The 26,112-nt window shown below is 39.7% G+C and overlaps 1 protein-coding gene across 1 annotated transcript in view; it reads left to right on the forward strand.

Annotated features, from left to right (window-relative positions):
* NTF3 (neurotrophin 3) overlaps positions 1-11,822 on the forward strand; it is a 54,727-nt gene extending 42,905 nt beyond the window's left edge. Inside the window, exon 2 of the mRNA XM_009871396.1 lies at positions 10,993-11,822. Coding sequence (XP_009869698.1) covers positions 10,993-11,787 — 795 coding nt within the window. The 3' untranslated portion in view covers positions 11,788-11,822. The remainder of the gene's footprint in view (positions 1-10,992) is intronic.
* The last annotated feature ends 14,290 nt before the right edge of the window (positions 11,823-26,112 follow it).

Genomic DNA, 26,112 nt, shown 5'->3' on the forward strand with positions numbered 1-26,112 from the left:
ACCTTAATCTTTTTCATTACTTCCCTTGCTCTTTCCAGAAGGACACACCAAATATTGTTATGCCTCTGACATACCCAGAGGCCAGGCTTGAACCCCGCAGAGTTGTGGGGAGGTGAAAGAAGTGAGTTTAATCTAGAAGACTGCTCTCAACCTCTCAACTTCAATTATGGAGAGCTTAAGCCCTCAAAACAGCTCTCTGATGAAAATAAAAGGAACAGCAACTATTGCCTGACTTTAATACAAAACAATTAATCAGCCCTGGTTGAGCCAAAGTAGGTCCAGGTTGACTTGAAAGGTTAATGGATCTTCAAACTGTTTTAAAAAAAAAAGACTTAGATGGCGTTTCAGGGCTACAACGAAACACGAAACCAGGCCTCTTCGGTGTGGCTTTTGGCTTCTTAGAAACATCTTGCAGAGCTTGAAAACTGCTTTTGATGATCAGCCTAACTTCCCTTTCCTTAGCTTAATCCCATTTTTCCTGATTGCACTCCTTTGCCTCACCCTAAAGTGAATGCTTTCTTTCACCAGTTCTTAAACTTTCCAGATCTTTGCACTGGGTTTTCTGTAATGCCCTTTCTGTCAGTTCATAGTAAAGACTTGCATGTTTAAGGCAATTTACTCAAAGGTCAGTTATATAACCTGTCTAGTCGTTTTTGCTCCTCTTTCTTAATTTTTTTTTGGTATGAAAATACCTTCCAGCTTTCAAGAAGCTTTCCCATTTTTTTCTGCTGTGCTGCAAAAAGCGGTAATTCCTTCCTAGCTCTGCAATGCAATGCTTCAATATTTGCATTTATTGTATACCGTGCCTTTCCAAAGTTTTAGATCATTCCTGAGTTTGATCAGGTATCACTCCTTTCTAAATTTCTTTTCCCTCTGTATATCGTTGCTCAGTACCAATATTCTCCAAGCATACTAGCTTGTAATTTCTATTTTGACTTTAATTTTGATGGTTTTTACCAATAGTTTGTGGCTCCATCTCCCCAAGAGAGATTGTATTTCTCTTTACTCACTGCTGTTTGCATCCCCTCCACATTCAGCTGCAAATTTAATTTATTTGCTGCTTGGCCCTGCCACTATTAACAAACATTAATGAAAAGATTAATTAATACACACACAGTTCAAAAGATCCACGACCATGATTTAGTTCTGGTGCTTTTTATTCTTTAGTTTGCAAATACTTCTCAAAAGAAAAAAAGAAAAAGACAAATGAAAATCTCTGGGCATATCTTTTGGTTTTGTATAATTACCACAGATCTAGTCAAGTCATTGGAATTTACCGATTTAGCTAAGGATATGACCTTTAGGTTTCTTGTTACTTTGGACAGTTTTCAGAGCTACACAGTGAATATTGTGTAGAAAAACTTCAGCTTTTGTGCAAATTGATTACCCAAATGTGGCTTTAATTCTTTGTCATATCTAAGATGTGGCTGACTGATCATTTCAGATGGCGTTGTTTTTATTTCCTTGCATTTCATACTTGTTGTTTTTCAAACAGACTTCCACGCACCATGGACTTTCCCACTCCACCCAGTGCAACATGAAAACCCTGAATTGCAGCAGACTACCTGTATGACCTTGCAAACATCTGACTTCTGTGTATTCCAGTTCCTGTTCTTTAAAATGGGAGCAATGGCAGCCCTCCTAATTTGTTGGTATTAACCAAGACAAATGCTTAAGGAGTGCTCAAATATCAGTGATGTGAGAATGGTAAAAGAAAACAGAGGATGATATACACTGAAAACCTTTGTGGAAATATACCTATTAAGACACCTCGTTACTCTCAGAACAGACAGGCATCTCCTACCCAGCACGCAGGGCATTGTACTGCTATGCAATTGTCCTGTGTGTGGGGAGAGGAATTCTTTATTTTTCCTCTCTTTGTAGGGCAATGACAGTCAGTTTTTGGAGGGAGAAAGCAAAGGATGTCAAGGGTATCAGGGTACCTAGGGTAATAAACCCTAAACACTATTCTGTAGAGTTCCTTACTTGCAGATGTGGAAGGCAATGAACAAAGTTTCTGACTGGACCAAACTGCTCCAACGAATCAGAAAAATCAAGATCTCAGCCTCCCAAACCCTTATTCTGATCTTCTCAATGCACAGATTCGTTAGTCAACTGGTTAGTGCAAAATTATACCATGGCAGTTGGGGCAGAGACAGGCTGGTGTGAATACCATGTCACAAAGACATCAGTGAAGAAAGAAACTAAAACAGAAAAAGACCTAGCTGTGACTGAGAGAAGCCTGCCTACTTCTGTAGCTGATTATAGACCTGGGGAGGTAGCTAATACAGCTGATATTGTCCTGAACATCATTAATAATCAAGTCCCTTGGTGGGATTGCTAGAGGATGCTGGGGAGTGTCAAATGTCTCCAGGGGGATCTCAAGTGCCCTGAACTCCAGACAATGTTGGTGGCAGGGGAGTAAGGTGCAGGGCCAAAACCTAACAGAATTAACTTTGCACAAAGTGTGAGAAGCAGCTGCTGTTCCAAGTAATGAGGTAATCACTGAGGAACTGCTCCTGACCTTTCTCTTGGAAACAGGCAGGTATATGTAAGGAGATCACATACTGATCTCTGAAAAGATATACGTGTGGAAAGATCAAATGTAGACACTCATGAAGTTGCAGTCAGATGTGGCTGAAATAAATTGATGTTGCTCCTGTTCTACACAGCGCATTTCACTGTTCAGAAAAAAAGATTGCTCCTCGCAGCAGATGTATTATCACAACACTGTCCTTGACAAAGATGTCACCAGTCGGGAAAGCTTTCCTCAATTCCTAGGGGAATCATCGTCACAATGAAATTCATAAACAGTATTGTAGATTGGTTTGAAGTGCAGATGAGGTTCTCATACATGGGTCAACAGCTGTCTTGCTGTGCGTTGCTCAAGCAGTGTTTTAAAGAGGAAAAGGAAATGTCAGTGACTCGGTAGGCTGAACTCGATTTCCATAAGAGATTAGGTATATACCATTCACTGGAGGCTATTGGGGCTCAGTGCTCAGATGTGTCTTTTCTTTTAAAAACTGTCTTGAGTAATGCATGATTAAAAGCAACTGACCTCCTGAACAGGTTATGAAACTTTGGTGTCCTCATCCTCAGATACAGTGTGTGCACTCTGCAGCCCATCTGCAAGAGGAATGCATTAGTTTCAAATTCCTTGAGTCTAACTTACAGTTTGATTAGCCCTGAGGATGGGGGGGTTAACACTTAAAGCTGCCATAACTCAGTCCCGCTTGATTTTGTTTCAGAATGCTCAGGCTTCTTAGTGGGTCTGGTTCTTGTGAAAGCTTTAGCTTCAATCTGTATGTGTTGAAATTTCTGTATGTTCAGAAGTGGAAATGTTCAGGGAGGCCATAAAGTCTCTGGAGACATTCAGCACTCTACAGCAATCTACTTTAATAAATCCTTCTAGAGGCACATGTTGTACAAATAGTTGATTATTATGCAGTGCAGATTTCCATATCCAATCATTCCATACTGCTATATTTCTGAATACTTAGAATACAGTGATATTTTTCTTGTTATGTACCTTTACACTATCCCCCTAAGCACAGAGGAGAAGGGTTGCATTTCTTCTCAACATAGTTATCAGGATGAGGGAATTAACAGTGTTCTGCTACTTATTACTTTCTTTGAGTTTGTGAAAACAGCGTTTAGCAAGCAATGAGAATCATTACACTGTCGTCTTTGGCAAAAGCCTGGATAAGCTGTCAGCCACCACAAATGATCATTAGTTGCTTGGTCTGAAGAACAAAAGCTGTTCTTAAATTTTTCAGAAAGTGCCAAATACTTCAAGCTGACTTACATAAATCATGTCGGGTATTACAATGCTGAATGTAAAATTCACCAGTCACTTTTCCTTCTATTCCAGTTCCTCTTAGCAATGACTTAAAAGTAAATACTTAGTATCTCACAGTCCTAGGATTTCATTATTTTCACAGACCATATTAAATGGCACTTCACTCTTCAGCTCTGTAGACTGTTCAGAATCTGATCAAAATTAAGCAATATAGTTTACTTGGAGTTTGGGTTTGGTTTTTTTTTTTAAAATCACCACAAATGAAATAAAGATAAAAGCTCTCGAACATCATGCAAAATGTTGAGCCTGAAAAGAGCACTTTCTGAAAAGAAAGTGATTTGTTGGAGTCTATTTAATTTATTGATGGAAGCAAGAGGTAAGCCTATTTGCTCCTCCCAAATTTAGTCCTTCCCTGAGACACCTGGATTAGACAGCATTAATACCCTGCTGACACCACAGTGACAGGCAGGAATATCAACCATTAAAATAGAGTAAAACTAAGCTACTATGGCAAGTAACTTTGCAATGCTTGAGCTTTTCTTTTCTAAAGTGTTTGCTTTTGCCCACTGTGCCACAAATATCAGCAATCTCTAAGTCAGACTTGTGTAATATAAATTAACAGTTCTATGCCATGATTTGATATGTGCTCCTACAAATCCTCTGGACCATTCATAATGCCTGATTTTCACTTAGTTCTGCTTCTTGCTTTAAGACTATTTTTTGTCTCTGTTGTTACATTCACAATCCTTTTTGAAAGTCAGAGCGGTATCTCCAAATAATGGGCACTACTGCTCTGCAAAGGGACCAATTCAAAGAGACTAATAGGTCTTCCTACCTCGATGTTGAGCGCTTTTCAAAATTACACATAGTAGAGCATTTTCTGCCTGCATTAAAAGGCTGATTTGAGAGCCATGTTCTCCCCGCCCCTCTTTAATTAGCTCTAGCAAGAACTCAGATCATCAAAGATGAGTCCTGGTATCTAGAAGGGCACAGAATAACACAGCACAATAGCAGAGCTGGTCCGAAGCTTTTCAGCATCTCAGGAAAAACAGCTTTCTGGAATATGTCAGCAGCCATTGCTGAACTCCCAAGACACATAATTTAGGATTTGGGTGACACAAGAGGAGAGAGACAGAAAACAGGGTGGATATCCCAGGATTAAGACAGTGTCAGGCTGCTAATGTCCACCTTAGGTAGCTGTCTACTCTCTTTGTGGCATAGGCACAAAGTTGGACGAGTAGTCTACCATGATATCCAGTCACTATTGTGTCCCCAGACAAATGATGAGTTCACCATAAACAGGAATCCAGAGAAGGTGCTGGATCAGTTTTGGATTCGCGCTATCTAAACTGTTCTAAAACAACATAGTTTCTAGGACAGGTATGTAGTATCTTCTGCTATGATTATACTGGTTCAAATGGATGTGTCATTATATCCAATATATACTGAAGACCTATGTAAGTCATGGACTGTCATACACTTTGATGCTGACTAGGCTGTGTGTCACAGCTGACCTGACACCTTGTCGAAATAGAAACTGATTCAGGTGCCAGGACTAATACTCTAGCACAAGCAGATATCAGGCAGATATTGAAAGCAGTCACCAATTAAGGCCTTTTTCATTTGTATCTACTGACATTACTTCAACTAATACTGGACTAGGGAGCATGCTGCTGGGTTGTGGTCTTGTTCTGAGGTTCACCATGGAAATGCTTGCTTATGCCTACATGGGGCTCAGTCCCAGGCCCCAAACACTGTAATTCAGTTTGTAGTTTCTGTAGGAGTGTAAATAGTATTATGTCCATTTCCAGAACTATTCACCATACTTATTTGACTACAAACAATTCACAAAGACAGCCAAAACTAAACCTTTTCAGGGATTTACATGTGGAAAATTTCAAGAAGAACCTTGAAGAACAACAAAAAGATCTCATGGTCATCATCTAACTGGAAGAAATTTGGCTTGAACAAGAACTGTCTTTGTACTTGAAATGAATAATTTTAATTTTAAGATATTTTAGTGAGAGAATAGAATAATTCATGTGAAGGACTAAATTTTGGGGGCATTTTTATAATATTCTCCTAAAGGCTATGAGCTATTGCTGCTTGTGCTGGAGTGGCTTCTGCTAAGGTTCGTACAAGCCTGTGCCCCAGAAGCACAGTTAGGTTAGCTAGGTCAGTCTTCTCTTAGACAGAATAACTCTGTTGAAATCTTGACTCAGAAGACAAGTCTCCTTTTTAGATAACTTACTCACTGGACTATACTGAGTAAGCACTATTTCTGCTTTGTGAATTGCATTGTGTAACCTCTGAAGAATGTCCAGAAACATCAGAATGATTTGCTTTGAAAAATATGAAAACATAAACATTGATGTTTTTACATTTTCCTTTCCCTTTTATCAATTTAACAACACACAAAAAAAAGTTACAAATTGCAAATTATCTTCAATTTAAAGAGGCACAAAGGTCCATTTTGTGTAAAGAGCCATTTATCAAAAGCAATATTGCCCAACCCTACAAATCAATACAATTTTAAGTTGTCTTATACTCAAAATAGAGGCAAGACCATAAACCAGCTGCAGTTTCCCGATAGTGCCCGTTTTTCCTAGCTAAAATAGTGCCTTAGGAATATTCTGAGGTACTGAATTTCATGGATAGCCTGACATTTTCAAGTCATGGGCCATTGAACACACCACTTATGAACCTCCTAGATGTTTGCACTTTCTTTCCAAATTTTGCACCTTGAAACGTTTCAGAAAAATGTAAAGATTGGTTCTAAAACATTTTTCTTGTGCAGTAATAATTTGTCAAGTACAAATCAAACTACAAGTCAAATTTCAGAGCAGTTTAACATCCTTCCCACCAAATCTGCAGGACATGTTACATTAGGTTCAGAAAAATAATTGTAAATGCTTCTTTCAACTAACCCTGTTAATGTCATGGACAGGAAAAATATCTTATTTGAGCTGCTCTGATTCTGAGGTCCCCAGACCCTCCTTTTTGTGTGCAATATGACATTAAAGAGAGTCTGCAGGAACTCCAGTCTTACTTTTCCCACCTCATCACCTGCTCCAGTTTGTGTATTTTGCTAGTGCCACTTAGTTTTGAGACTAAGCAGAGCAATGATTACATGCAGCTGCATGTTGGCATGAATAACGCTTTCAGCTTTTGAGCAGAGCATTGTCAGAGCTTTGCTCACCATCCTGTAGACTTGTGTGTCATACAGCGTGTGGGCTAGCTCTTCTGAGTGCTGTAAGAAATCTGCTGAATGACGTCTGGTTTATAATGTTTTTAGTGTTTTCAAAGCAAATAATTTACTGAGGGAAGACCAAATTGCACAGGAAGAGGTCCTTTTGTACAGAATGGTCCAGACTCTGAGACCCATCTACATTAAGCTAATATTTATTTAGGTATGACAGTAATTGTATGGTAAGTGAAAATCTTAGATTTTTTTTTTCCCCAAAGCATAACATTGCTGCAAGCAACAGTCTAGATTTAGGTGAACTCATAGTGTGACAAACTGAGAATGGAGAAAACACATTTCTTGTCCATAAAAGGACAGATCACACATCCACAGAGGGTAGCTCTGATTTTGCTGCAGTTCCAAACTATGAAGTGGGGACTCACTGTTGCTAAAAGGAGTTTTGCTTAAAGTGGATACAGGAACTCTCAGTAAAACATGTTTCTTTTTTTCTTTGTCTTCTTAAACAGAAAAATAGTTTGCCCTATTTAAACAAAAAGAGATGATGTTTTAAAGTGAAAATTTTTCTGTTCAGGAGGTCTGATTTTTCCACCATTTATTCTGAGAAAAACACAGAGTACCCAGAGTGTCACCCGCAGGTCGAGTGAGATGATCCTTCTTCTCAACTCAGCACTGGTAGGGCCACATCTGGAGTGTTGTGTCCAGTTCTGGGCACCCAAGTACAGGACAGACATGGACATATAGGAGAAAGTCCATGAAGATGATTAAGGGAAAAGGCTGTCTGATGGGTGGAAGTAAAAAAGACGGAGCCAGGCTCTTCTCAGGCATGTCCCATGAAAGTACAAGAGACAATGGGCACAAACTGAAATATAGGAAACAGTACTGAAACATGAGATTCCTTACTGTGAGGGTGGATAAACCCTGGAACATGTTGCCTAGAGGGTCTGTGGAATCTTCATCCATGAAGTTATTCAAAACCTAACAGGTCACAGCTCTGGGCAAACTGTCCTATCTGACCCTGGTTTGGGGGCCGGTTAGCTCAGCGGTTTGAGCACGGTGCTGACAACAAGGACCAACACCGAAGTTGTGGGTTCAATTGCCGCTCGGTCCCCATGTGTTGCCAGGTCTAGTTGAGAGGTGACGTCCCTGCCCAAAACAGGGAGGTTGGACTAGATGATCTCTAAGGTCCGTTCTAGCCTATGCCATTCTATGATTCTATGATCTGAGGATCCATCCAGCTGCATCTGCTCCATTTGCTGTAACTCTGTGCCTTTGTCGCAGAGTGCTAGCAGTTTGTCTCGTGGTGGATGTGTTTGTAGTGCAGGAAAATCAAGTCTGAGACTGTTCTGAGTGATGCAAACCAGTAATACAAGCAGGGCTTACAACATGGTGTAAAAGTGCTCTAATACGAGTTTAGGGTTTTCTCCTTCAGTCCAACAGTTTTATAAAATAGATGTGTTTAGAGATTAATAGCTTGCTTCTATGAGTTAGTATTTTAGATTGAAAATAATTTCATTTAAATATAACTGCAAATACAACATATTCAGGTATCCTCCTTAGAAAGATGGTCACTGTTCTCAACTATAGAAACAAGATGACAGAAAGACTTAAAAAAAAATGACAATAAGGCCAAATGCCAGGTCCTGCACTTTGGCCACAACAACCCCCAGCAGCGCTACAGGCTTGGGAAGGAGTGGCTGGAGAGCTGCCAGGCAGAGAGGGACCTGGGGGTGCTGATAGATGTCTGACTAAACATGACCCAGCAGTGTGCCCAGGTGGCCAAGAAGGCCAATGGCATCCTGGCCTGTGTCAGGAATGGTGTTGTCAGCAGGAGCAGAGAGGTGATCATGTCCCTGTACTCAGTTTTGATGAGGCTGCACCTTGAGTTCTGTGTCCAGTTTGGGCCCCTCACTACCAGAGGGACATTGAGGTGCTGGAGAGGGTACAGAGGCAGGCTACCATGCTGGTGAAGGATTAGGAGTGTATGTCCTATGAGGAACAGCTGAGGGATCTGAGGCTGTTTAGCCTGGAGAAGAAGAGACTGAGGGGAGACCTTATTGCTCTTTACAACCACCTGATACGAGGTTGTAGCAAGGTGAGGCGAGAGATAGGACAAGGGGAAATGGTTTTAAGTTGCACCAGGGGAGGTTCAGGTTGAATTTTAGGTAGAATTTCTTTACTGAGAGGGTTGTCAGGCATCGGAACAGCCTTCCCAGGGAGATGGTTTTCACCATCCCTGGAGGTGCTTAACAAACAGGTAGATGTTCTGTTGAGGGACATGGTTTACTGGTGTTGATAGGGCTGGGGCAAAAGTTGGACTCAATGATCTTGAAGGTCTCTTCCAGCTGAAAATGTTTTATGATTCCATGATTGCATGACAAATGAGTTTCTAGAAGATGCGCAAAAGTTAAAATTGCAAGGACACTACAGTAATCCATATAGAGCAGTGCAAAGTACAATACAGAGAAGTAGCACACTTTTAGGTCCACTTCTCAAAATCTTGATCCCAAGTTTATTTTGATCTTTTCGAACAAATTTCTGAAGGAACTTCATGAAAAATGACCAAAAAAAGTCCCAATCCTGGAAGCAGCTGAAAAAAATTAGTCTGTGGTTCCATGTGAATTTCCCACTTGTACTACAGAAGCCTAACCACTGCTTTCTGAAGATCAATATATATGAAATCCACTTTGCTAACTGAATCACAGATTGTCAGGTGTTGGAAGGGACCTCAAAAGATCGTCTAGTCCAGCCCCCCTGCCAAAGCAGGAGCACCTACAGCCGGTCACCCCCGAATGCATCCAGGCAAGTTTTGAATGTTTCCAGAGAATGAGGCTCCACAACCCCCCTGGGAAGCCTGTTCCAGTGCTCTGTCACCCTCACAGTGAAAAAGATTTTTCTAATATTTTTGCGGAATGTTCTATGTTCCAGCTTGAACCCATTGCCCCTTGTCCTGTTATTGGACATCACTGAAATGAGCCGGGCTCTGTCGTCCTGACACTCCCCCTTGACATATTTATAAACATTAATGAGGTCACCCCTCAGCCTCCTCTTCTCCAAGCTAAAGAGACCCAGCTCCCTCAACCTTTCCTCATAAGGGAGATGCTTAATCATCTTGGTTGCTCTACGCTGGACTTTCTCCAGCAGTTCTCTCTCCCTCTTGAGCTGAGGGGCCCGGAACTGGACACAATATTCCAGATGTGACCTCACTAGGGCAGAGTAGAGGGTCAGGAGGACCTCTCTCGACCTACTAGCTACTCCCCGTCTAACACACCCCAGGGTGCCATTGGCCTTCTTGGTCACAAGGGCACATTCCTGGCTCATGGTCATCCTGCTGTCCACTAGAATCCCCAAGTCCCTTTCTCCTACACTGCTCTCCAGCAGGTCTGTATACTTTTCCTTTAAGAATATTTTCCCTTATTGTACCAGAAAGAGAAATATCTAGAGAAATACGGTATTTATTTCTCAGTGTCTGATGATGCTCTGAGGGTAAAGTAAATCACAAGCCATTTGGTGAACAAGAATTTGATTGATCCAGGAGATTTTAACACATAAAACTTGACAACACTTAGTAAAGTCAGGACTTCTTAGATAGTCTGCTATGCTGCATAATCTTCCGGTTTTGAAACTAAACCACTCTGTAGAATGCACTGTGTGAAAGTAATGTGGCCTCTCTCTGACGCCAAGACTTGTACATATTATCCCAAGAGCTACTTACCCTTGCAGAGAAAGGGTCTAACTGACTTATATGTCACTATGAATAGAACAAAGAAAAGTAAGACCACCCTATAGAGTGCCTGAAAAATAGATGAAACACTGGGAAAAAAAAGTCAGAAAACAGTCATATTTGTTATAAAATGTAACAAATCTTCAAAGAAACACGTACCCTATTTATTTCTATAAAGTGCAGAGGTTATAAAAATAAATTCAAATTTTCATGTTTACGGCCTCTAGTAAGCTTCCATGTTTAATTGATGACTTTTTTTCTTTGCAGATCTTACAGGTGAACAAGGTGATGTCCATCTTGTTTTATGTGATATTTCTCGCTTATCTTCGTGGCATCCAGTCTACCAACATGGATCAAAGGAGTTTGCCAGAAGATTCCATAAATTCTCTTATTATTAAACTCATTCAGGCAGACATTTTGAAAAACAAGCTTTCTAAGCAGATGGTAGATATTAAAGAAAACTATCAAAACACAGTGCAGAAAGCAGACACTCAGCAAGACATGGATGGAGATGAAAATGTGAAATCAGACTTCCAGCCAGTTATCTCAATGGATACAGACTTCTTGAGGCAGCAGAGACGCTACAACTCTCCCCGAGTCCTCTTGAGTGACAACACACCACTGGAACCACCGCCGCTGTACCTTATGGAGGATTATATTGGAAATTCGGTGGTGGTGAACAGAACCTCACGGCGGAAAAGGTACGCAGAGCACAAGAGCCACCGAGGGGAATATTCCGTATGTGACAGTGAAAGTTTATGGGTCACGGACAAATCGTCTGCTATCGACATTAGAGGACACCAGGTAACTGTTCTGGGAGAAATTAAAACGGGCAACTCTCCAGTTAAGCAATACTTTTATGAAACAAGGTGTAAAGAAGCCAAGCCTGTAAAAAATGGCTGCCGCGGCATTGATGACAAGCACTGGAACTCCCAATGCAAGACATCCCAAACTTACGTTAGAGCACTGACTTCAGAAAACAATAAACTGGTAGGCTGGAGATGGATAAGAATAGACACCTCCTGCGTGTGCGCGTTGTCAAGGAAAATAGGAAGAACATAAAACTGCATCTCTTTGCTATATAAATTATTACTTTAAATTATATGATATGCATGTAGCATATAAATGTTTATATTGTTTTATATATTATAAGTTGATCTTATTTATTAAACTTCAGCAAATCTACAGTATATAAGCTTTCTCTCTCGATAAACAAGAGCATAAGATGTGTGCCTCTGCTGTGGGCAACTCCAGGTTTTTTTAGACTATGTTTGTGACACTGCTTGTTGGCAGCATACCATAACTTTACTGTAAAACCTGTGTAAAATCAGTATTTTTCATTCAGTATTGTCAAGCCAGTGACTTTCATTTAGTAAACTTGTTAAAAATCAGATCAATGTCAAGAGTTGTGTACATATTTATATTCCCCACTCTATACATTCACATTTAATTGGATGCAGTGTTGACTTCTCACTGCCAAAACAAAAATGGACCAAAATACACGTTGCAGCCTGCAGATGCTGTCAACACTGCAGGCATAAAGTGGGCATAAATAATTAATTCTTTATATTACGTCAATTTTGTTAGTGAAATGTCCATTTTCCCTCTGTTAGCATTTCAGCAAATTTTGTTTATGTTTTCGAAGCACATTTGTTTTGCAACTGTTTCTAATGCTGCCAGTTCGTCGTAGAAAAACTATGAAAAAAATCTAAAATATTTCTAGCAGAAACTTACTGAAGCCAAGAACCAATCTAAATGGATCATTAATATAATATATAAAAGATGAGTTCTTCAGAATTTACTATTTATTGTGATCAGCCGCTTCCTCCTCACATGAATCAGTTATCTTCTGCTTGTACTGTTGGATCTCTGCCTAAGTTTTTAAATTAGAAACAAAGTTGGTGGTGTCTTAACCTTAAAAGAGCCCTTGGCTTGCAAAATATAGTAAAGAAAGATATGATATCCTGGCATAGATATCAAAGCCACACACCCATACAAAGCTGTTCTTCTCCTCATCGATCTGTTCCCCATTTTTCACACAGGGAAAAGTGTGTAGAACTGCTCAACAAACCTGCCATCTTTCATAGACGTGTGAAATAATAGATCTTTTTGAACAGTATGTTGATTGAAATCCAGGTAGTGTGTAGTTATAATGAAATTCTTCAATTATACAGGTGAGTTGTTACTTAGGACAGGCAAATGTACTAGCATATATATACCTCAGAATTTTCTTTGTATTGTCATGTAGCTTCATCAGTGACAGTAATAATTACACTACTTGAAGAGATGGTCTATTATACATGAGTTGTATAATGCCCTGGATGAGATCCCACTCCTGGTAAAGTAAATGAGAGTGTTGTCATGGCTATCAACAGAATTAAGATTGGACTGCATATGATATCTTTGTCTAACAAGATCTTAACACACTGTCAGGGCTGGAAAATGCCAGTCATTCAGAAAGGATTATGGCTGTAGAGGCCTTTGTTTTTTTACACCTCAGCTTTCGCTGTTGCAGTGTGTTCAGCATCACAAATGAAAACGAGATCAGAACGCTCAAACCCGAGGTTGCAGGATTCCTTTGTCCATACAGCTTTCACTACTGGAGAATCAGCTTCAAATCTGCAGCAGGTCATCAAAAGCAGCAAATTGTGTGGTCTCCCCTAATTCCTTACAGAGAGTATCGTATCACACGCAGTAAAGCCACCGGGGAATCAGACAGGTTGCTCACGAGGCCGAGCGTGGGAATAGCAGTGCATCCGAAAGCCAGGTTGGACCATGTAGGTATAATTCTGCAGGGAAGGCCATAAACAAAGGTTTTGAGAAATCATCTCAATTTTCACCATGAGGCCAGGGTATTCACCTCACAGGAAATATCATCACCTCACAGTGCTAAATCCTCACTTTGCTTTAAGCAATAGTTTCAAAGATTCAATACCAAGGAAAGAAAGGATGTAATATAGCAAGGAACTCAGTATCTGACAAACCTGACTAGCACTTTTCCAGCATTCTCCTTCCTTGACTAACATTTTTTTAAAAAGGCACCAAAAGAACTTTTCCTAGTTCTACTAGTAGGAAAGCTTAAGTTTCAACAAATTTTTTCTGCTTGGGCAGAGAAGCATATTTTTCAGAGTCTTACCTCCCTGAATTTTTTTGCAAGTTAAAAACCTAATTTTATCTTCTGAATTCCCAAATAAAGATCATTTTCAGATGCTGTGAGTAATTGAGAGTACATATTGTCAGGGATCGTTAACCATAGAGATCTCTCTGTTTCAGTATGCCAGATAAGTCCATCTCTGTATAAGAAAAGGAAGTAAGAATTTAGCTTGGTTTTATACCATTAATCTGAAGCTACCTTGTTCCTATGGTGTGGATGCCACACTTCTTTTCATCACTGTAAATACAGAGAAATTCTGTTGAAGACAAGAAAGAAAATGTAGGCTTATAAAAATGTAAACAGCATGGGAGTTGATCCTAATGCCTTTATTTCTGCTTACTGAAAATCAAGGGAGATTCATTCGTTATAGGTAGAAATAAAACAATTTTGTGTTTTTCCACTGTAAATCCAGTAACAGGAACTGGTCTTTGACTCTTAACTTTACCAATACACCAATTGTTTTAAAATTGGCCAGCCAAAAGTGTATCAGAGTAAATATAACGCTTGTCATCTGAAACACATTAAATGAGAAAGAAGCATGGTGTGCAAGGTTATTACATTGGCCTTCTCTTTCCCACCTAAGTGCAACAATGAACGGAAGTGTTACCCTCTGGATTTGATCCAGCTTCCAGTAAAGTCAATGGAAAAATTCCCACCTTCTCCAGTGGAAGCTGGATCAAGCCCCAAGTGAAAGAAAAACCTGCAGATCTCAACCAGAGAGTGAGGCAAACGCACACATCAGTTACACGTTCTTGTAAATCCTGTGTATGCATAAAAATGCTTATAATTTTGTAACAAGTTTGTAAACAAAGCCTGTAATAAATTTCTTAAGGCCTAATTCTGTTTTCACTGTAGCTGGGAATGGTTTTATTGTCAACTTCAGTCACAGTACAATGAGTTCCTATCCAACTTTTTTGTATATGTGTTAAGTAAGTAAAATATTCAGCTCACAAATCTAGTTTAATTCAAGTATTCTAAAACTCACTCCCATTAGGCAGCTCAGATGCTCTGTCAGTATTGTTTTGCCTATACATCATTATAAACTCACATTTTATTTTGCTTCTCTCCCAAACGACCAAATGCTATTCTGAAATTGCCTGTGTCAAACTGTATTTTCTCCTTTTTTTCCCTAGTTTTTTTACAGTCCATTTAGTAACACTAAAAAATGCTCCACTGAGGTTTTGGGAAACCATCTGCATTTATTTTATCACCTTTGAACATGTGTTCGGGAATGAAGTCTGTGCAGCGAGTTTACTGCTATCAAGAGATTTGCGTGGCTGCACCAGGAAGAAACTTTGACTGGACTATAAAGAGTGCGTGCTCAAAACCACTCTACTTGTATTCTGTTATTTCGATGCTTTAGCAATGAGAATCTTTTGCTCAGCTATACACTGTGTATCTGCAGACAATACCAAACAGGAAACAAGTCCTGATTGGGAGTTCCAAAATTTAAAATTTAATGATTATGACCTGTTATTTCTGACCTTTCAGCAAACGCATTTGTGCAGTGAAGTAAAGCACATAACCATTCATTTCATTTAATAGAAACATTGTGGCAAAATCAATGGGATTCTGTGTTCTCCACACTTGGTATGTGTGTGTAATTCATCGTGCATGTGGTAGGGGGGATGAGAAAGGAGGTGGAGGAGGAGGAGGAGGAGGAGGAGGAAAATAAGCACTACAACTTGTGATAAGTAAAAGGCTGATCTCCGGGTTGGAGCATTTTAAAGTGTGGAGGGGTTGTTTTCTGAAATGCTCTGCCTGTATTTTATTACAGGAGATGGCAGAATGACAAAGCAAGCACAGATGCAGTATAAGAAAGTCAAACAATATAAGGGTAAGAAAAACATTTCTGGGAAAGTTGACCATTCACTAACATTGTAGGTCCATGGAGCTCTGTGCAGGTTGCTGCAGAGCTCAGCAACAACCTTCCCAGTTAAATTGTTTAGCTAACCTCTGTGGCAAAAAAAATGATTTTTTGCTGAAGGTTATTGCCTTCATGAGGTGGATAATATTTTAAATTTTTTTTTTTGTAATTTCTACTATCTGCTTTAGTACCTCTGATGGACAGCAAATGCTTTCTGAGAAGATCCCTAAGTATAAATTTCTCCTTTGTTTTACTGTTGAGCTTTGAAACTAGTGGCACTTGAAAGACTTATTAAGGAACTGTCCTTTTGATGTCACAACCTCATGTTTCTGGACATTTCAATCACAAGGTCCTATTCTGGAGCTGTTAGAAACACAGTTAGGGGAGATCATGACCAGGCTCCTCTAAATCATTCTTGAGAAGTGGTTGGCAACACAGCAGCCAAGGAAGAAAAAGAGTGAGGCAGTCCTATGCCATCTTTACGTACACCTCCCCAAATCTCCCGCTCTGCTTTCAGTCCTGAGCTGCAAGTTGCATGATGAAGAGCAACATAATTATGATTTTATTCCTGCATGTCCAAGGTTTGAGATCCCTAGCAGACGTTTGACAGAAAGACAGTTTCTCAGTTCATATTTTTTATCTGCCCAGATGCATGCCTTATGTGAATCTGGACTGATCTTCTGTAAAAGAGTGCTGTGGCTGCAGCACACAGTATGTTGTTGCTATTTATCTGTGACACAGGGAGAAGAAACCACCATTAGTAGACCAGCTCCATTATTTCTGGATTATATTGAGATCATTTGAAAGAAAACACTAAAGGGTCATGAGTATGCTGCTAAGGAAGAAGGTAGGAGGTTTCTTTTCTTTAAGCAAATACATTTTCCTGGAGGATGGGCCAAAAGGAAAGTAAGTGCCGAAAAAAAGAGGGTGCCATAGCTGTCAAGTGGCAAACATCTTACAAACATTTAGGAAAGCAAGGAAGAGAGAATGTTCAACTATAACCTCATATTAATGGCTCTTTCCTGTTGTGAGAAGGATTAAAGAAATACCATTAGATAATCTGAAACATAAATTCAAAAGGGCAATGAACCTTTATTAATTAGGGTCAATCCCACCATGTTGATTAGGAATTAACTATGCTCATTGAGCACTGATCATGAAGTCATGCTCTTGGTTAGCCCAGTGCAGCCCCTCTTGTCAGCACTTCATACCATGAAGCTGTTAAGTGAGAGCAGAATTTGGCTCAGAATGTATTAAATCCAAACTGAATACATAAGGAGGAACTTAAGTTGAAAGCATTATCTACCACACAAAACAAGGCAAGGTTTTAACATTAGTGTCATAAAAATTGTTCATTACTTTATCTAGTTCCTGGGATTTAAGTTTTAAAATAAAGTTTGAACTGTCTGATATGGCCAGTGCACTTACATTTAAAGGCAATTTACAAAAGAAAAAAACAACTGTAAATTGAGATATGCAGTAAAATACCGTGTCTAGCATTGTAAACAACTTCTGTTGATTCCAATTTATGTTCTCAGTGTCTGAGAAAGGAATTTTAACACAAATATTGGTTTTGTTCTATACATGTTATTTTGTATAAGCACCTCAAACTACTGCTTGTAGATATTTGTGATGTGCAGCCTGTGTGGATAATGGAGCAGAAAAAGGACTCTAAAGTTGCTGGGCAATGTAAAAGTTTTAAGTCCCACATTTGTACAGCAGCTAGTTAAAACAAATACGTGGAAGTGACAGAATCTGCTTTGCAGGCTCAGAGATTAAATATGTTTTAAAATATTGAATGACAGCTTTTGTCAAGTTATTGCAAATACCTTGAATCGGATTCATATGTGACACAGCCCACTGCTCATATTGCACGTAATTTTTTAATCTTTGTTATTGCACAAATCTACTAAATGTGATTAAATTCAGAAGACAGAAGTTTGCTAATTTCTACACTGCTGACAGAGCATACACTGTAACCCCAATATATGAGCCAAATCACAGATCAGAGAATGATCCCTGAACTTATGTCCTGAGGAAAAAACTTCCAAGAAGGAAATTTTTCCATTCAGCAGAGAGTGAGATCTCAGCAGCCATAGTCACAGTGCCTATGACATGGTATCACAAGGACCTATGGTTTGAAGTCTTGAGGAGGCACAAACTGGCTGAGGTAAAAACTGGCTGACTGGAGAGTGGAAGGGTAGAAGTGGGATAGGTGGGGAGATAATTATTACATTGGTTCCTTGAAAATTAGATCCTTCAAACACATAAATTACATTGTACAGCCATTACGATCCTCCTGATCTCAGGATCTGACTCAGAGGCACATATCCCCTAGGTCAATAATCTTGGCCTCCTTGGATTCCTGAAACTTGGCGTCAGAACATGGTACTTGTCCTAGGCAGGGGTAAAGGTGAAAAAAAACCCTTCTCCCACCGTAATCAGATAAGGGCACTTATGCAAAAGGGAGTTCTCATGGGAACAGTTTTGTCTGAAACTCCCATGTTTTTTTTGCTGCTGCCGTTTTTTCACAGAAATGGAAGATATAGTTTCCTGAGAAAGATCTGTTGTGTGTAGTTTTCTCAGAGGCAGATGAGGACACTGGAGAATAGAAGTTAGAGAGAAAGAGGAAAAACTTCCTTTAACAGAGTGATTCAGTGACCTGTTCTTTCCTTCAGATTTCTTCTTGGTTCACTACAAAAAGATGTGGTGGAGTCTTCTGACTTAGATTCAGCTACTGACAGCACTGATAGGTGAGTAGAAAAGAACAAAATGGTACCATGACGGGATTGAGTAGAGGGGCTCAGCAGTGTCTGTGGCTTCTTCCTCTCTTTTTCTAAATGCCATGGAGGCTGAGGTGTGCCAGTGGCACAAAGATGGAGAGCAGTAACAGTACAGCAGCACAAAGCATTTCCCCATTCACAACAGCCAGGTAAAGAGAGTGTGAGGACAACTCCATTATCTCACAGGCTGGTACTGGGATGGGTCCTTTGCCTCCTCCCATGGAATCTTTGAAGAGAAGGATTCACACTGCCATTTCATAAATCAGGTTTAAGAAATGTCAAAGCAATCCTGCATTAGACCTGGTTCACACAAAGTGAAAGACTAAAGAGGAAAGTAAAAGTGAGTGGGGTTTTTTTAACAATATTTACTCCCAAACAGTTTTGCTTGCATCCAGAATGTACAGAAAAAGTCAGTCTGAATAGTGGTAAGTGCTTAAGTAATTCATATAGTTTTAAGGGGGAACCACTGCACATACAACTAATAAATACTTTTCTCTATTCTGATCTCATGCAAGTTTATGTCTGACTTCAGCAGATTTACTGATACAATAAAACTTGGAATTAAGCCTGTGACATTTTAAGGGAGGTAGTGAGCCCTATACTCGATCAGAATTTCAATTTCTGCATACCACATAGCTGCTGCTTGCGTAGCTGCACAATGAATACTAATCAAATTATTTGATGTAATAGATTACAAGGAAGCTACACTTGTATGCTGTAGCAGATTTAAACTATATCTACCCTGCATGGAGTGACATTGTCAGATCTCAGACTGATTCAACGGATCTCACCCAGTAATACCAGGGACTACTCATGGCACCAGCTAAACAGCCTCCCCTGAGAACCACCATGCATAGCATTTAAAATTAATTTTGCTTTTTGCTTCATTTGGCCTTGCTTTGTTTGAAGAAATGATGAGAAAGAAGTAGATCTGCAGGCACTATCATTCAGAATTAAATTCTGAAATCTTTAGTTATTGTCAACACAATAAACACTGGAAAATTCAGGTAACATGTGCACACTTCCAGCCCAGTCAAGATGCTCTTGTTTGGAAACAAAATTGCTTTAGTCAACAGTAATCGAATTTCAGCTAAGACAACGAACCCAGTTCTGCTGAACTTAGGTACCCATCTAAGTTTCTTTTTAATTGGTTAGAAACTTCACATTTTGGCTTTTCAAGCCTTTTTCAGTAAGCAAATATTGAGGATAATTAATATGATAACTTTGACCACATTAGAAACACTCCAGAACTCCAATATGAAATGAATTGAAATTATTCATTCTGGATAAGCATCGCATCCTGAATTTTGTAGCCTTTACCAGCCTTTAGTAATAACTCAGTTTGTAAACAAGGACGTACAGCTTGACTTTGTGGGCTTGGAAAACTTGAGATTTTTCCCTTCATCTGCTTTTCCATGAAGTCTTCATAAATGCCAAAGATTTTACAGTCCCTAAACACAATCTGAAATGTCTCTTCTGTCAGACCTAAAGTAATTCATTATTCCATGAAGTGTTTACTAAATATTCCATTGCTGCAAGAAATGACCCACTCAGTGGGAAGAGTGCAGACTTCATAAGTGAAGAACTACAGCCCAGGAGGTGCAAATACAGCAAATAACAAAGCTGATACCAAGAAATTCACTGGAAAGCCCAAACTGGAGTTTAACAAAGACAGTAACAGGGGAGAGAAGGTGAAGCTGAGGGGAAAAAAAAAAATCGAACATTCACCTTTGATAATAGAAATAATTGCTTTTACTTTTTTTTTCTCATAGGGTTCATTCCTCTCTGATTACTGCCTTGTAAAATCCATTCCTTTCCCATGAAAGTAAAATAAAATAACTTGAGCTGAAATTATGCTGTCAGGGATATTTTTGTGCTTAAAACATTAAGTTCAATGCCAGTAATCTCTGTGGGAGTGGTTTAGATTTATTCTTCAAAAAAATAAATGGTCAGGATTTACTGAGAGCCAGTTCCATAGGTCAGGTTGCATTTCATTCACTCATCCTGCTTGCATAGGTCTTTCTTGATCCAAAATAACCCTTAAGCCTATACCTATTTTTAAAGAGAAAAATAGTAGTCTTGAAGTTGGTAAGATTAACCCTGTGCCTAAAGTTAAGCACATGGTCAAATATTTTTATGAACCAGAGCAATAATAAGGTTCCTTAGTGATTTTCTTCCTGGAAATAATCACAGTTCACTAGAAAAAGCCAAATTGAACAACAATATAAGCAAATCTAGTAGTTTACATCCCATATTTTTTTCTTAAAATTCCTGGGGAAAAAAACCCACAAAACAGGTAATCTGTAAACATTTAAGATCTGATCCAAGGTCCACTGAAGTTTGTAAAAAACTCTAAAATCTTCTAGTGGGTCCTAAATTATGTGCTTAGTAATAAACCATGATTAATAAATTAATTAATAATGCCATATATTTATAGGATAAAGAAAAGAACATACCAAATAAAACTGATAATTTGGTTTGGGTTTTTTTAAAAAATCAAAGAACATAATTAGCAGATAAAGTAATATTTAAAGTGCAGTAAAGCATTTGGCAGTGCTTCACAAATTCTTGCTTGAAGAAGTCATTCAAATAGATTTCAATATAAAAGCAGTCACCTGGTGGGAGAGCAGGGGAAAGAAATATGAATCACATGGGAAGATAACTGGAAATGTGTTGAACCAGGGGAAGAAGTCATTCAGTGGGTAGCTGCAAAAACAGCTTTAGTCCTGGGGCGAAATTATCGAGACCACCTTAGTGACTTACTTGTCCACATTACATTTAAAAGTGAATTGGACATTTCCCTTCAGATGAGGATTTTGACAGCACCACTTTCTTAAAAAGTGTTGAGGAAACAGAAAAGAAAATATTTTGGATAATAATCTGAGATTACTTTCTCCTTGTCTATTGACTCATTCATACAGCGCTTAGAAGGTTGCTACAACTGCAGATGAATATTCTAGTCACATGTCCGAATAAACTTTCCTGTGGTTTCTCTCAATTTATACCTCTTATCATTACTATGCCCTATCCAAGACTTAAACAAGTTGCTACAATGAAGTGCTAAGCCCTTCCAAGTTCCTGGTAGATGGCTCCCACAATTTATGGAAGATTTAAAGCTAAAGCAAACCCATGGAAAACTGAAGGATTCCCCGATTTTAAGACTGTTAATCTAGTACATGAACTAGAAGAGTCATTGCCATAGAAGTAATATTTCTTCTCCCTACATATTAGAAGACCAAAGAGTCGTATCACCCTAAGCAAAGAGAAGCACTTTTGCCTTTGCTGAATGTACATTGAATGCAAAAGGGAGGAAGACAAGAATCATCCACTTACAAATGGAGTGTTTTAGATGCAAACAGGTCCTGTTTTCTTGCCTTTCCCTCTCTGTCTGTAGCTGGGCTCAGTATTGCCTTAAGCTTGGGGTCCAAAAAAATTATTGCTCCCTCTATTAGAAGTGATTGTTGCTATAACTTGGGTGGCAGAGAGTGGGACACAGATCTGCAGCTTCGCCACTCCAGTTAACATTCATGATAGCTTTGCATCAAGGTGCCCGACAAGGTGCTGTGCAACCAAGACACGTGCATCTCTTCTAGAGTGAAATGGGTCAGGCTTAAAGTGGTCTGACAAAGTATGGGAACAGTCGTGCAACATGATTGCCCCACTCTCTCATTTTCACACAAATGACAGAAGTTTTATGAAAGTGATAATGTAGGGTCCTTAAATCTAGACCCACTGCTATCACCAACAGGAGAACCCTGCCAAATACAGCCTAGAAACAAGCAGTGGTGTGCCACTATTTGTGTCAAAGATAGTTGATGTCAGCCTCCTGCCTTGCTGGCAGCACAGATTTACTTCTGTGCCCAGTTCTCGCGCAGTCGCAGTTCTTGATGGCTGCTAGAAGAGTAATATGATCTGGGTTTTTAGGAGCAGAAGGGCAAGTACCTGTCAATGGAGTACCATCGAGCTCAAAATATTCCAGCACAGTCTTTACTTCACTGGAAGCAGATGGAGGAAACAGGCAAGGAGACTTTTCAATCATTGAACACAGAATTTTTCTGGGACCATGACGAGATCCTGGGAGGTTCATGGTCATTATCAGCAGAAGAGAGTAGATACTAGGAGAAACAAATGAACAAACATTCCCTCTCTTCTGTCTCAAGTGATCTGACTAGTACTCACTCCAGACCCTTAAACTTTATGTGGGATAATGAAAGTACTTGGGCTATTTCCTTTCTGCACTTTCCTGTGTGGCTCCTTCCTGCACTTTTGACTTAAATGCTGTTTCATGTCATCCTTGCTGTCAGGATAGGAGATCCAGAGGTGTTAACAGGAAAGGACTAATAGCTGTCACTGAAGCCAACAAACCGCTGTTAAGATAGTACTAACACTTGCATTTAATTTCTGATTCTGGATGGAAGTGTCTGTGTTTCCTGGCTACCTTGGAGGAGCTGGGCAACTGTCACAACAGGGAAGTCTGTGGAGTGGTATGCTATGCAGTTAAAAAAATTTACATTTCGGACACAAGAAACAATTTGCTCTCAAAACAAGCCAATCAATTCTAAATGAAAGTTGAGGAACAGGGTGCTACTTAGGGTAAAATAGATCTCTACTCCTTTCCTTCCTAATTAGTTCTCTGGATTAATTTACTAGTCTGTCGCCCACGTGTGAGGGATGCTAAGGAAAGGTGTCCAAAACCAGACTGTGGGATGAATTATCTGACCAACTGGAAGGAGCTTGTATGTGCAGGCTGGGCATCCCTGTCATAGGGAGTGATGGATTCTATCAAAGACTTAGAAAGAGGGACACCATGAGGATATATTAATTTTCTGTCAGGATCACAACCTCATTTGCAGAAAATTTTGCTTGTGTTGCAACCTGATGCAAAGGAACTATGTGTAAGGAGAAAGAGGATTGGGTGAACTGAGAGAGTTTTGGTACTGTCAGAGTCAAGCGCCCAGAAAACTTTAATTTAGCCCATAAAGAAAATAGTTTTCCTTTTAAATAATGAAAGATATAATAGTTCAACACAGGTAAATATACACTTGCATATTTATTGATTCCCTTTTTCCCTTGATGCTAGGCTGACTGTGAGGTGTCTGTGAATTTTACGTGTTGTTTTTTTTTTTGCAGACCAACTGTGCTTTGGAATTCCAGAAGCTTCCCTTGGGCTGCAAGACTTGTCCCTAGTAGGTTTACTTGCAAATCCCAGCTAGGTAAAGGAAAGTGGAGTATACTGACAAGCACAAGGCCAGCATTTTTGACTTAAGATATTCTGTGAGGAGGAAGTCCCAGGTGTTTTCAGCACAAGTGTGAGCTCTGAAAATGAAGTTAAAGCTGTCAACATTAACTGTAAATGGAAGGGGTCATGCAACAAAATACGTAGGAGATAGAAATCCCAGAGCAAACATCTTCAAAGAGTGAAAAAAGAGAAGGATCAAAAGAGGGAGGGCGGGACAGAGAAAAGTAGGAAGGGACAACTTCTTTGGTCATTTGGCAGTGGCGACAAAATGCCAGTCCTCAAATAAAAATGTGCAGTTTACAATAGAGATTATGAATTGGGTACGAGACAATCAACCATTGCTAGGGTGGGCAGGAGACAGGATAAACTACATAAAAGATTGACTAAGGTTAAGGAATGGTTGAGGCCAAGAAGCTGAAGGCCACCCACGCAGAACAAACGGGAAAGCGCTAATGGGAAAGACATTTTTGCAAGTTAAAAATATAACCAATTCCTTAATCTGGGAACGCAGAGCTGTAAAATAACAGCTGTACAGCGAGACAGAACAAAGTTCTCTTTGGTGATTAAATGGAAGGTGGCTAAATGGAAAGACACCGTCTGCTTTATCAGAACTAGGCCTTGCCAGGCCCTCAGCCAGGACAACTTCATGTGGAAAACGGCAGGGTCGCATTCCTCCGAGATGGCAACACTGCTCTGTCCTGCAGGCCAGTGCAGCAGTCTTCAAAGTAACGATGAAATATTAGACGTTTTAAAAGGATTTGCCACTATATTGATGTTGTTCCCATAACACAAGCCAAGGAGTAGGAAGGCAGCACATCAAAACACATTTGCATGCACTTGGAAACAGGCACCCCTTCTCTACCAGATAATGCTTTCTGCTGCCTGTAAAGGCAACATTTGTACTGTGAGTCCATGGAAAAATATTCCTATGACACCTGCACCAAGGGCAGGATGCTGAGAAAACTGATGGTGTTTGAAGTAATTAATAAAACTTGTGGGCACTTTGAACTCTGCGGGAATTCAAAGTTCTGCCCCCGCGTTCGGCCTGGCCACTTCCACTGCTACGAGGACAACACCTGGCCCTGCAGCTGAGGATGAGGACTACTGGGACTGCTGGGACTGTAGAGCATACACACGACATGTACTATGATTCACAGTAATGGCAAAGCACTCATGTACGCTTCAGAAGTGCAGCTGATGCGACGAAGGCAAGATGTTGTTACGGCTGTTTGTTGCAAAGAGTTATCTGCCAGCGGTGCCTCTGCTTGGGATTGAGCACTGATAACACTCAAAGCACCCACAGAAGAAACCGCAGGCCACAAGATGCGGAAGGATCTGTTGCTGAAAACACTCTCTGAGCTTCTCAACCATCACATTTTGCAACAACACAGGACACGGTCATCAATACTGCGTCTGCCTCTCCTCCTTCTTCTCTCTGACAGCTCAGTGTTCCCCAATATTATAGCTCTTGAATTTTTCTTTCAAGCTGTGGTATATACAAATGCAAAACACCAAAAACTTCTATAGCTTTTTATCTTACAGTCTTATCTGCTCTTCCAAAATCCTCTGAAAAGCTTGGAAGATTCACAAAATGGAAAAACATCATCATCTTGCAGCATGATGACTGTTTGCTTTATGACATAGTAGCTACTACTCACATACTCCCCTGGGATAAGGTGTTGGCATGCCAGAAGACAAGAGTAGCTTGCTGAGCTTGCTTATGAATTTCCTTCAGACTAACCACATTCATACAAGAAGACCATGTAGATCCCTTGCTGCTTCATCAGATATTAATTTGCAAACAAACCTGACAGTTCTTTCAATTAAAACTTTTTACTTGTTTTGGAAATTGGGATCTAAATTTAATTCCTTTTCTTTGCAAAGGCTATTATTTATTATTCCAAAGTTATTATTCCAGTGTCCCTATTATTCCAGTATCCATATTTTCCCAGTGTTATTCCATATTACTCCTCAAGAACTAGCTCTAAAGCATTCAGTGGAATCCAGATTTTTAGCTAATGTAATATAATAAGTACATATGAAAGATGCAAAAATTTACTGATACTGTTTGGTAAATCAGTGCACGATACATATCTGAGAATGGTATCCACTGACATCTGTCTGAGATGTAACATATCTTTAAGCTACTGTGCCTCTTGTTACCTTCATCTGCTACCTCTGCCTTTTGTTTTCAAATCCAGGAATATTCCAAAATGATATTTACTTATGCAATGAACAGGACACCTGTCTTGCACCGGTTTTAAGTATTTACCAATGACAGTGAAGCACTGAGCTGCCTGAGCCAGAGAGGAAAACAGTAATATTGCTTAAAATTTCAAGGGAA

This window comes from Apaloderma vittatum, unplaced genomic scaffold (assembly GCF_000703405.1).
Source record: "Apaloderma vittatum isolate BGI_N311 unplaced genomic scaffold, ASM70340v1 scaffold16006, whole genome shotgun sequence".
NCBI classification, from domain to species: Eukaryota; Metazoa; Chordata; class Aves; order Trogoniformes; family Trogonidae; genus Apaloderma; species Apaloderma vittatum.